Source organism: Bos javanicus, chromosome 23 (assembly GCF_032452875.1).
Source record: "Bos javanicus breed banteng chromosome 23, ARS-OSU_banteng_1.0, whole genome shotgun sequence".
Taxonomy (NCBI): domain Eukaryota; kingdom Metazoa; phylum Chordata; class Mammalia; order Artiodactyla; family Bovidae; genus Bos; species Bos javanicus.
In genome coordinates this window covers 27775712-27788184 of record NC_083890.1, presented here as the reverse complement: position 1 = coordinate 27788184, position 12473 = coordinate 27775712, and the positions used below count along the sequence as shown (strand labels likewise).

General features: G+C 48.3%; 2 protein-coding genes across 3 annotated transcripts in view; both read right to left on the bottom strand.

Annotated features, from left to right (window-relative positions):
- LOC133236496 (BOLA class I histocompatibility antigen, alpha chain BL3-7-like) overlaps positions 1 to 8897 on the bottom strand; it is a 47325-nt gene extending 38428 nt beyond the window's left edge. The window contains exons 1-8 of one of the 2 annotated variants that reach the window (XM_061398553.1): positions 8646 to 8897; positions 8081 to 8350; positions 7612 to 7884; positions 4871 to 5146; positions 4644 to 4754; positions 4188 to 4220; positions 4008 to 4055; positions 3552 to 3845 (exon numbers count right to left, since the gene is read on the bottom strand). In XM_061398553.1, coding sequence (XP_061254537.1) covers positions 3841 to 3845; positions 4008 to 4055; positions 4188 to 4220; positions 4644 to 4754; positions 4871 to 5146; positions 7612 to 7884; positions 8081 to 8350; positions 8646 to 8718 — 1089 coding nt within the window. In that variant the 5' untranslated portion in view covers positions 8719 to 8897 and the 3' untranslated portion in view covers positions 3552 to 3840. Of the gene's footprint in view, positions 1 to 3551; positions 3846 to 4007; positions 4056 to 4187; positions 4221 to 4643; positions 4755 to 4870; positions 5147 to 7611; positions 7885 to 8080; positions 8351 to 8645 lie in introns of those variants that run through there. The other variant, XM_061398552.1, reaches the window with a different exon arrangement.
- LOC133236502 (interferon-induced transmembrane protein 3-like) lies at positions 8892 to 10301 on the bottom strand. The gene has a single exon (XM_061398563.1). It carries the CDS (start codon positions 9685 to 9687, stop codon positions 9247 to 9249), a length of 441 nt encoding a protein of 146 aa, XP_061254547.1. The 5' UTR covers positions 9688 to 10301; the 3' UTR covers positions 8892 to 9246.
- Between the last annotated feature and the right edge of the window lie 2172 nt (positions 10302 to 12473).

The window sequence follows — 12473 nt, the reverse complement described above, 5'->3', positions numbered from 1 at the left end:
TGACTGTGTGGATCACAACAAACTGTGGAATAGTCTTAAAGATTGGGAATACCAGGCTATCTTACTTGCCTCCTGAAAACCTGTATGCAGGTCAAGAAGCAATAGGTAGAAACAGACACAGAATTACGGACTGGCTTAAAATTGCCAAAGGAGTATAATAAGGCTGTACATTGTCACCCTGCTTATTTAACTTATATGCTGGCAAGATGCCAGGCTGGATGAATCACAAGTTGGAATCAAGATTGCCAGGAGAAATAAATATCAAGAACCCCAGATAAGAAGATGATACCACTTTAATGGCAGAAAGTGAAGAACTGAAGAGCCTCTTGATGAGGCTTTGTTTTTGCTGATTATGTTCTATGAAGCTCTCAGGAATTCAGCTCTAATGATTCCCCTGTTTGCATGACTGACTCAAGAAGTGTGGATACTTTGGATATTCCATCAGTTTTTCCTTTTTTGGAAATGTCATCCTGGACCCTGCTGATGTGCTCCCACCTGGTCTGGATTCTTCTGCATCTGGAGCAGAGCCATCCTCCTAGGATCTCCCTCCACCACCATCTGGGCAGCACTTTAAAGTGCTGTGGATACTGCATAGCACAGGGAACTCTACCCAGCACTCTCAAATGGCCTATATGCGGAAAGAATCTAGAAAAGACTGAATATATTTATAGGTGATTCACTGTATTCTACAGCAGAAAGTGACACAGCATTGTAAATCAATTACACTCCAGTGAAAACAAAAGAAAACAAACAAGCAAGCAGATGTCTACCCCGGATGGCATTTATCAGTCGCTTGTTCTTTCAGCCAAACCCAAGTGCCTGCATTGTACCAGGTCAAGTTCCAGTTCCAGATCTTTGCTCTAACAATTGAAATTTGACATTCTTGTCCATCCCTCTCTCCCCCTCACCTGATTAGGAGCATTTCCACATTAGGAGACTTCCACACTGAAAGAGTCTTGGTAGGAGGCAGAGACCACCTTCCTCCATTAAAGAAGAAAACCCACTTTCCCACATATTCTTGCCAGAGCACACAGCATGAGGCTGAGGTCCCACCACTCAGGTGACCACATGTCAGACTCTACTCAGGACGCTGTGACACAGAGAAGCTGGAACTATGCAGGATGCATCTGACAAGGATGTTGAGAGTGGGAGTCGGGGCTCACTGTGTGAGCAGTGACACTGTGCCCCAGCAGGGCCGAAACTTCCTTTGTGGGACCTGGCCTGGAGTGGACACTGGATCCTGTTCCTGTGGAGCCATTTATATATAGTACTGTATGTCTAACTTTATTTGGATCCCATTGTTAGCTCCAAGAATAAGTGAGGAGAACTCAACCTGGAGAATAGTTTCAGAGAGCAAGGATTTCATTACGCTGAACTGTGAACCACTGCCTAAGTCTTCAGGTGGAATAAGAACTACATTATTTCTCAACATCACACCTCATAATTGACAATATGAATTGTCAATATAAATTCCCTTTTCTTTCTGAAGAAAAAAAATGCTTTTAAATGTGGATTTAAGACCGCTGTCTGGCCACTCGCTTTCATATGCCTCAGGGAGTCACAAATTGGCTGATCACCAGAATTGCTTGTGGGGCTTCTTACGAAATGCTCAGCCTCTCCCCAGAACCACCTTCTCAGAGTATTAGGACAAGACCAAGGATTGCTTCTTTAACAACCTCCTTGTGTGAGGCTGATACACAGCATGTGGGAATCCCGGTCTATGTACATTCCTGCTACTAAAAGTGTGATCTGAAGACCAGCAGCATCAGCACCAACCTTATTACAAATGCAGATTCTCAGGCTCCACTCCCGACTGTCTAGATCTAATGCGGGTCCAGGGGAGCACCAGCATCCCCACCCTGGACACTGCACTAATCCTTCAGGCTCCTCCACTGCCTCGCTCACCCTTCACCTCCTGATTTCTGCTCAGCAGTTAGACTGATGCTTCTAACGAGCAGTCACACCAGCTCATCTTCAACTCAAACTGTCTTGTGAGTCCACATATTTCACAGACATAAGACACCTTCTAATATCCTGGAGGCACACATGATCTGGCCAGACACTGGATCTCATCGAAATTCCTTGCTCTTCCAGCCACACCTGCCTCTGGCTCTTCCTTGAACACACACACTCTCCTGCCCTCCTGTATTTGCACTGGAGGCTCCTCTGCCTGGAGAGAACTCCCCCCAGACATGCTTGTGGACATTCATGTCCTTCACATCTTTACTCAAAGATCATCTCCTCAACGAGGCCTACACTGACCACCCTAGTAAAACAGCCACATTCCCTGTACCCACACACTTGTACTCTGGGTCACCTTCCTCAGAGCACTTGCCAATCTCTAGGCAGACACTTCCCTCACTTATTAGGCTCACTCTGCCCCCCTCACCAGAACACACTGCCCGAGGCCAACAAAGGGTGTCTGCTGTTAGTTCACTGAGGTTTCACAGATGCAAAAATAGAGCATCCTCTATCAAGCACACATCTAAATACCAGATGAAGGAACGATCAATGTAGACGCCTCTGTATTCCATCTTCATTAATGTGGACTCAGGCCACTTGCTCTCTCGTGGCAGCTACAGCACCTCATCCACTCACACTGACATCAGTGCTGCCTGTGCTTTCCCCACAAGAGCTGATCAGCCCTCCCTCCCACACCGACTGGTCTGCACTCTATACATAATGATATTTTCTCTTCAGAAAAGATCCCAGGCTGACAGGTCGCATATTCCTCCTGCTGTGACTATTAGGCAGCAGTTTTTAAATCCAGAAATTTGGATTGGAAGAGGTGACAGGCTGCAGAGATGATAGAAGTCCAGCAAGAATTAAGACTGGAAACTATTGGGTCCCTCCTCTATGATAACCCCAGAATCTGGTACCTTAAACAAAGATGCAGAAAGGATGCAAAGAAGAATCCAGGAAACAGCCTGAGAAGGCTGGCAAGAGCTGAGTAAGACGAGAGTTTCTCTCTTGGTAGCACTGAGAATCCTCTATGCAGGACTTTGGTGACAATGACTCCTGTCTCTGTCAGAGCTGGGGGACACACAGAGCAGAATAACAGAACTCTAGACATGAGGAAAAAACAACCATTATTTAGAAAAACCCTAAATAAGCAAAATATAAACCCATATACACAAAAAAGCCCTGCGGGCAGGACCTTGGCTGAGTCTAGGCTATATGGTGACAGGAAGTCCTCGCTGCCCACCATCCTAGAGACAGGACAAGGCCCAGGTGACTTCTGAGTCCCTGTGAACACAGGTCTTGGTGGGACAAGGATTGACTGAAGGGATAAGGACAAAGGGGCTGAGAATACGACCCAGCCCAGGAGTGACCACACCAAAGCCCACGATGCACTGAGCACTGACTGGACACAGGCTCCGACCTGCCCAGCTCCTCAGAGTCTCCTCCTGTCCCTCCTGCAACAGACTGAACACAGCAATCAAAACCATTCTGGAAGGTTCCGGGTGCTTCTGTTCATTTTCTCTCTTAAACTGAAGGAATCTTCTATTTTACTTTCCCAGTAAACTCTCTTGGCAGGTATTAGAAAAAAGTAATTCAAGATAGATTTTATTGCCAATAGGCAAATAAGACATCTTTACTCAGCGCATGTGAAGCAAAGACAGTGATGGAGAGGGTCCAGCTCTGTCTCTGCTGGAACAGGAATGTGCATGAGGGAAGAGAACACAGGTCAGGGTGGGGAGGGGGAGCGGTGGGCAGTCTCCCCACCTCTTCACGTTACGCTAATAGGAGCACAGGCACATTCAGATGCAGCTGCAGGTCTGGAGATCTGACGTCACAAAGTGGGACCAAGCATCACTCAGTCCCCAAAAGACAGCTGTCTCACACTGTGAGAGAAAAGAATCAGGAAGCAGTTCAGTCAGTCATGTAAGGGCTGACATTCTCCACAGCCCCCCACACGCTCACATGTCCCACTCAGAGACCCCCGCCACCCAGTGTGTTCTCTCTGCCCCAACCCCTCTCCCAATCTAGACGCCCCAGGGTCTCACCTTTAGGAACCATGAGAGACACATCAGAGCCCTGGTCACTGTAACTGCCTGGGGGAGAACAAGACCAGGACGTGGTCAGAACCCACAGGAGAGAGACTGGAGAAGCCACTTTGAGGAGGGTGAGTGGCCTCCTGTCTGCACCCTCACAAGGGTCTCAGGAATCACCCTCTCTGTACTTACTTGCAGTCTGGGTGTAGCCCCTTCCCCTTTCACCTGTGAGAAGAAAGTATCATGTGAGAGACCAGGGAGATGACTGAGTCATGAGATCCTAGAGGAACTCCCCAGTCCTGGACAAAAAAGAACTTTTCAGAACTGTGACCAAAAATCCAGGACAGGCTCAGGAACATGAAGGAAGGAGACATGAGGGGACTGGACCACCTGAGGTCTGTCCTCAGCAGGGACATTCCCTCCTGACCTTCAAATGCTGAGACACAGGCCCCCAACTGGAATTATGAAGATGAAAAATTTGTCTTTCACTTTCACATGTACTTTACAAAAGGGTCAGTCTTAGCATCAGCTCAGATTTCACATATGTGTGGAGGGTACTTTTCAGTAAGGAGGCAGGCAAACTTCCACCTGGGCCAGAAACCCACCCAGTGAGACAAGAACACTCAGATCCCTCCCTCCTTTCCCTACCTGAGTGCTTCTTCCTCCAAATCATAGCTCCAGTCACCACAGCTCCAGTGACCATGAGGAGAACCAGGCCAACAATGATGCCCATGATGGGGATGGAGGGCTGAGGAGGTTCTGTGGAAGAAAGGGAAGGGGCCCAGACTTCAGGCTTCAGTCCTGACCTTGCTGATCCTGTCCAGAAGGGCTCCTGCCTTATCTAAGAGGAAGCTCCATTCCGACCCCCTCCTTACCCCATCTCAGGGTGAGGGGCTCCTGAAGCCCCTCGTGCTGCACATGGCACGTGTATCTCTGCTCCTCTCCAGAAGGCACCACCAGGGCCGCCCACTTCTGGAAGGTTCCATCCCCTGAAGGCCTGGTCTCCACAAGCTCCATGTCCTGAGTCTGGTCCTCCCCGTCACGCTGCCAGGTCAGTGAGATCTCATCGGGATAGAAGCCCAGGGCCCAGCACCTCAAGGTGACCTCATGGTCAGAGATGGGGTGATGGGCCACATGTGTCTTTGGAGGGTCTGAGGAAGAAGAATCAGAAAACTCACATTTTGTGTTACCTCCATGGGCCACTGGAAGCAGCATCAGGTGACCATCCTGAGAATAAGCAGGAGATTGGGTTTGAAAAGCAGCACAAACACCAGACACCAGCCTGGACTCCAGGGTCTGGGAACAGCTCCTAGTCCTTGGAAAATTCTGGAGTCAGGGTAACAGCTAAGGGAGGAGGCTCCATGTAAGAGGCAGAATATAGAGTAATGGTCCTGATGTGGGAGGAGGCTGAATGACTTAGAAAAACTGGAGTCAGGGCTCCTAAGATGTTCTCAGGGTGAGAACAAGCCTTGAGAGACAAAGTCATGGTTCACAAGATGATGGCCAGGGTCAAAGGGCAGCACTGACCAGCTTTTTCAGGGATGGTTTACTGGTTCTTAGTCAAAGACAATGGATTCCTTAATTGTCCTTCAGAGAACTGAGATCATGGCATCCAGCCCCATTAGTTCAGTTCACTTCAGTTCAGTCGCTCAGTTGTATCCAACTCTTTGTGACCCCATGAATCGCAGCACTCCAGGCCTCCCTGTCCATCACCAACTCCCAGAGTTCACTCCGACTCATGTCCATTGAGTCGGTGATGCCATCCAGCCATCTCATCCTCTGTCATCCCCTTCTCCTCCTGCCCCCAATCCCTCCCAGCATCAGAGTCTTTTCCAACGAGTCAACTCATCACATGAGGTGGCCAAAGTACTGGAGTTTCAGCTTTAGCATCATTCCTTCCAAAGAACACCCAGGGCTGATCTCCTTTAGAATGGACTGGTTGGATCTCCTTGCAGTCCAAGGGACTCTCAAGAGTCTTCTCCAATACCACAGTTCAAAAGCATCAATTCTTCAGTGCTCAGCTTTCTTCACGGTCCAACTCTCATATCCATACATGAACATGGAAAAACCATAGCCTTGACTAGACGGACCTTTGTTGGCAAAGTAATGTCTCTGCTTTTCAATATGCTATCTAGGTTGGTCATAACTTTCCTTCCAAGGAGTAAGCATCTTTTAATTTCATGGCTGCAGTCACCATCTGCAGTGATTTTGGAGCCCCCCAAAATAAAGTCTGACACTGTTTCCACTGTTTCCCCATCTATTTCCCATGAAGTGATGGCACCAGATGCCATGATGTTAGTTTTCTGAATGTTGAGCTTTACGCCAACTCTTTCACTCTCCTTTCACTCTCATCAAGAGGCTTTTTAGTTCCTCGTCACTTTCTGCCATAAGAGTGGTGTCATCTGCATATCTGAGGTTATCGATATTTCTCCCAGCAATCTTGATTCCAGCTTGTGCTTCTTCCAGCCCAGCGTTTCTCATGATGTCCTCTGCATATAAGTTAAATAAGCAGGGTGACAATATACAGCCTTGACGTACTCCTTTTCCTATTTGGAACCAGTCTGTTGTTCCATGTCCAGTTCTAACTGTTGCTTCCTGACCTGCATATAGGTTTCTCAAGAGGCAGGTCAGGTGGTCTGGTATTCCCATCTCTTGAAGAATTTTCCACAGTTTATTGTGATCCACACAGTCAAAGGCTTTGACATAGTCAAGAAAGCAGAAATAGATGTTTTTCTGGAACTCTCTTGCTTTTTCGATGATCCAGTGGATGTTGGCAATTTGATCTCTGGTTCCTCTGCCCTATCACTTCATGGCAAATAGACGGGGAAACAATGTAAACAGTGACAGACTTTATTTTCTTGGATTCCAAAATCACTGTGGACAGTGACTGCAGCCACAAAATTAAAGACTTTGCTCCTTGGAAGAAAAGTTATGACAAATCTAGACAGCATATCAAAAAGCAGAGACATCACTTTGCCGACAAAGGTTCCTATTGTCAAAGCTATGTTTTTTCTAGTAGACATATATGGATGTGAGAGTTGTACCATAAAGAAAGCTGAGTGCTGAAGAATTGATGCTTTTGATCTGTGGTGTTGGATAATACTCTTGAGAGTCCCTTGGACAGCAAGGAGTTCAAACTAGACAATTCAAAAGGAAATCAACCCTGAATATTCATTGGAAAGACTGATACTGAAGCTGAAACTCCAATACTTTGGCCACCTGATGTGAAGAGCCGACTTAAAGGAAAAGACCCTGAAGCTGGGAAAGATTAAAGGTAGGAGGAAAAGGGAATGACAGGGGATGAAATTGTTGGATGGCATCACCAGACACAATGGACATGAGTTTGAGCTTAGCTCCCAGAGTTGGTGATGGACAGGAAAGCCTGGCGTGCTGCAGTCTATGGGGTCCCAAAGAGTCGAACAGGACTGAGCGACTAAATAACAAGTGGGGCCACTGGCGCATCACCGTCTTGTACAGAATATGAAAACCTGGGCGGATTCCTCCCTCTCCTGACAGGAAGTTGCGGCGCTGTTCCCACAGGGACCCCATTTTCCTCTCCTCGTGGGAAGCCAGCTCCAGCCCGAGGGGGATCAGGGAGGCGCCGCGCCCCTCGTACCTGCGCGCAGCAGCGTGTCCTTCCCGGTCACCAGGTATCTGCGGAGCCACTCCACACACTTGCCCTCCAGGTAGATCCTCACACGCGCGGCATCACCTGCCGCCTCAGCATTGTGCTTGGTGACTTGAGCCGCCGTGTCCGCCGCGGTCCAGGAACGCAGGTCCTCGTTCAGGGCGATGTAATCTCTGCCGTCGTAGGCGAACTGATCATACCCGCGGAGAAGCCCGTCCGGCCCCACGTCGCAGCCGTACATCTCTTGGACTGTGTGAGACCCTGACCCGCCCCGACCACCCGCGGTGATTAAACCCAAACTGAAATGAAACCGGGTCAAGTCCCACCGGCTCCTCCCGGGCGGGGGTCGGGTGTGTTCCGCAATATTGGGGTGACCCTCAGACCCGCAGACTCGGGGCGACCCCGCCGGTCCCTGGGGATGGGGGTCGTGACTCGGACCCGGGCCCGCGTCACTCACCGGCCTCGCTCTGGTTGTAGTAGCCGCGCAGGGTGTTCAGGTACACTCGGAAAAATTGTGCGGTGTCCTTAGTTCTCTGCGTCTCCTGATGCCAGTACTCGGGCCCCTCCTGCTCCACCCACCGCGCTGTAGGCTCTATCCTCGGATCCGGGGCGTCGCTGTCGAACCGCACGAACTGCGTGTCGTCCACGTAGCCGACGGAGATGAAGCGGGGCTCCCCGAGGCCGGGCCGGGACACGGCGGTGTAGAAATACCTCAGGGAGTGGGACCCTGGGGGCGGGGAGGGGTAAGATCTGGACCCTCCTCCTGACGCGGGTCCCGGGTCCTAGGTGACCGGGCATGGAGCGGGGGAGGGGGAGAGAAGCTTGTGATACGGAAATGGTCGGAGAAGGACCAGGCCTTGGGGGGCGAGAGGAGGGGGCGGGAAGCAAGGGAGAGACAGGACGGGACCAGGCGGAGGGGGCGGGTCTAGTCGGGGGCAGAGGGGTCCTTCCCTGGGGGTCCTGCCCCCCCGACCCCCGGGCGGTCCCCTCGCCCCTCCCCGCAGAGGCCGTTCCTGACTCACCCGCCCTGGTCTCAGTGAGGATCAGCGCACCCGGCAGCAGCAGGAGGAGGGTTCTCGGCCCCACGACCCGCATCCCGGGGGTCTGGGAAGAAGAGAGTCCAGCGGCTGCACAGAGACTTTGTAACCCGGAACCGCGGGGACGACTGTTGGCAACTAGAAACCGAACACCCAGTGGGAGGGCCCGACACAGCTGCAGAGAGAGAAAGTGAAAGAAAGGCAAGATGGAAATCCCCAAGAGGGAGCGTCCCGGTCCCAGGCACCGCCCTTGACCCTGAGACCCTGAGAGCCTCGCTGTCCGGGGAACCTGGGACTTTCCCCTGATCCCTACACCGAGAGCTCGTTGTCACACTGTCTGCCTGAGTCCAGTCGACATTTTCCATGGTAGAAATAATAAAGTTTGAATTCTTTAATTAATTTGTTTAGAATAATATTAATAACCCATGCATTTAATATGGAAAACAAGTTATTTCCCAAAACAAACATAGTAGTGAGAACAGTGAAGGTTTTTTTTTAAACAAATGCTTCATTTTATTTCATGGTGGACAGGTGCCTGTATAGGCTGAAGGAAAAAGGGGTGACTGTCTCGGGCTGTGGGCAGGGACTAGTGGCCTCCATAGTTCTGTATGAGCTCCAAAACTGCTTGAACAATCATCAGGGAGCCGATGGACACAATGATGATGAGGACGATAATCAGAAGGAGGCCCAGGACCAGGGCACAGATGTTCAGGCACTTGGCGGTGGAGGTGTACCTCTGGGCCCCAGTGATGTCACCAACCATCTTCCGGTCCCTAGACTCCACAGAGTAGGCGAATGCCACGAAGCCCAGGCAGCACCAGTTCATGAAGATGGTGTTGAACAGGAACCAGACAATGTGGTTGGGCACAGAGGTCTCGCTGCAGATGTTGATCACCGTGGTCGTCACGGGGGCCTGGCTCTGGGGAACCCCCAGCACGGCCACCTCATGCTCCTCCTTGAGCACCTCATAGGCTGGGGGCACCACACCGTGTGCCCCAGTGAATAAGGCCTGGGATGTGCAGTTCATGGTGGGGATGGAGCAACTGCGGTCCAGATGCCAGCACACACTCAGGGGGCTCTTTCTTTACTTAGGAGTTTCAATTTCTCTGAATTTCCGTTTCCTGGCTTTTGGGCAACAGTGAAGCTTCTTCAGTTCAGTTCAGTTCAGTCGCTCAGTAGTGTCTGACTCTTTGCGACCCTGTGGACTGCAGCACTCCAGGCTTCCCTGACCATTACCAACTCCCGGACCTTGCTCAAACTCATGTCCATCCAGTCAGTGATGCCCTCCAACCATCTCATCCTCTGTCATCCCCTTCTCCTCCTGCCTTCAATCTTTCCTAGCATCAGGGTCTTTCCCAATGAGTCAGTTCTTTGCATCAGGTGGCCAAAGTATTGGAGTTTCAGTTTCAGCAACAGTCCTTCCAATCAATATTAAGGGCTGATTTATTTTAGGATTGACTGGTTTTATCTCCTTGCTGTCAAAGGGACTCTCAAGAGTCTTCTCCAACACCACAGTTCAAAAGCATTAATTCTTCGGCATTCAGCTTTTTTTATAGTTCAGCTCTCACATCCATCCATGACTACTGGAAAAACCATAGCTTTGACTATATGGACCTTTACCGACAAAGTAATGTCTCTGCTTTTTAATATGCTGTCTACATTTTTTTACATTTTTATATTTTTGCAATTCCCTTTCTTGCCATCTCATTAGAAGACCATTGGATTTTTATGTTTGCTTCTACATTGAATCTGTTATTTTGATTGAAATCTATGAAAATAAAAAGGCCCACACATATGTTGGAGAAAGAAATGGCAATGCACTCCAGTATTCTTGCCTGGAGAATCCCATGGTCAGAGAAGCCTGGCAGGTTACAGTCCATGGGGTCACAAGAGTCGGACATGACCTAGCGACTATACCACAACCACCACACATATGTAGGAGTAGTATTTTTAATAACCTTTTCATGTAATTATGTAAGTTCATCTTTGATACAAATCTAAAACTACAGAACTGGTAGGTTCTTAAAGGTTATTTTCAAAGTGGACCTGAAATTGTGTCACTGACTATTTACTGCTCTGTTACATCAAAATCCCTAAGGCTTTTTTCCATATTGAATCTCTCATACTAATATAAGATTTTTTGTAAGTAATACATTGTTTCTCTAAGGTACATAAATCTTCCAGTGTCATTCACTCTTTCAAGTGGAGACTGTATTCCACACAAGAGAGGGTAGTTCAGCTCATACAGATTGTTTTCCTTGAGTCACAAGACTTTGGAATGTAGCAGAAGCTCTTAATGTATACTTCCCATGTCATCATAGAAGATACTTTCTTTTTTTGAGAAAAAGAACTATTTATTAGCATTTTGAGATGTGACCATAAAGTTGATTTTCCTTAGGGAAGCAGCTCGTTTTTGCAATAAGAAATGCAACATAACAATATTTGTGCAAGATACATGTGAAGATTAGAACACCATCTTTTGAATTTCATCTAAGCATGAGAAGTTTGACAGACCACTATTCACATTGTTTTAAAATTACTCTAGCACAAGAGAATAATAGCAGATTTTAGAATTATCATACCATTCTATATCACATTATAACATGACATGCTTTACTTCTGTTCTCTTGCAATGTATCAGGTCTTTTAGAGCATCATCAGAGAAAGTATGACATTCATCAAGCATGCTCACTTCAAAGAAAGCACATACCTATTTTATGCCATCAGTTTTGCCATTCATTGTTCAAGAAAAGCAGCATCATTAAGATAGAGTCATATAGAATTTTACTTGTCCATGTAATTATTGACAGTCTATTAAAGCCCATATTTAAGCTTTAGCTCCATAGGATCTGGTATTTATTTGTTCCCCAAGGGAATTAGAGGTGTCTCCATATCCCTAGAGTGGAAAACAAACAGTAGGACAATCAAGGAGGCCAAAGTGAGCATGAGAAGTTAGAGCAGATGGAGAGATTTGATCTGGGGAATACCTGGAACTAGGCAGGACCCGACTGAGGCGTGCTATGGAAGGCTCTCCAGTGTCCTGGGCCTGGCAGGCGAGGTGGCAGCTGATTTATGATGTCCTCCTGTCAGGACAGCTCCAGGAGAGTCCCAATTTCAAATACATTCTCAAATCTGTCAGGTCCTGATCCTAAATGTGTTCATTCAGCAGTATTGGCATGTCTGCTTTGCCCAGTGCTGGTCTGGGGGCCTGTCATACACTCAAAATCAATGTTCTCACATGGCTGAGCACTGGTTATAATGGAATATAGTGTATGCTGTTGTTGGCAGAGAACAAACCAGGTAACTAAAATCATCACCTCATCTCTCTCTCACAATTATTACAATCATTGCTCATTATTCTCACCCTGATGTTTCTTAGAATATACAGGATTTTAGCAAAGTTCCCCCAGGAAGGCAGACTTTGTGCTCTGGGGACAGGAGGCAGTATGGACCTTGGCTCTGCTCAGCAGATCTCCCCCTTTGCCTGACTCCACTGAGATCTACTACCCACCTTCACGTGGTCTCCTAGGGTGTCAGGGACATTCCCATCGTCTTCTGAGCAGACCACTTGGTACCCAAAGTTTCATATCACAAAGCAGGGACAACATGATTGAAAAACATCTCTAGTACATTACATAGACTGTCAAAAGCTGTTTTACACAAATAGCTGTTTATAGATGGATAGAGAGACAGGACAGAGGTGGCCACGATGAGGGACTGGACACATAATTTTACAAGTCTGTGTGTCACAGAGACAACTTATGTCAGGGGCACACCTTATCTTTGTTACCTGTAGTGGACTTTCAATAGTTT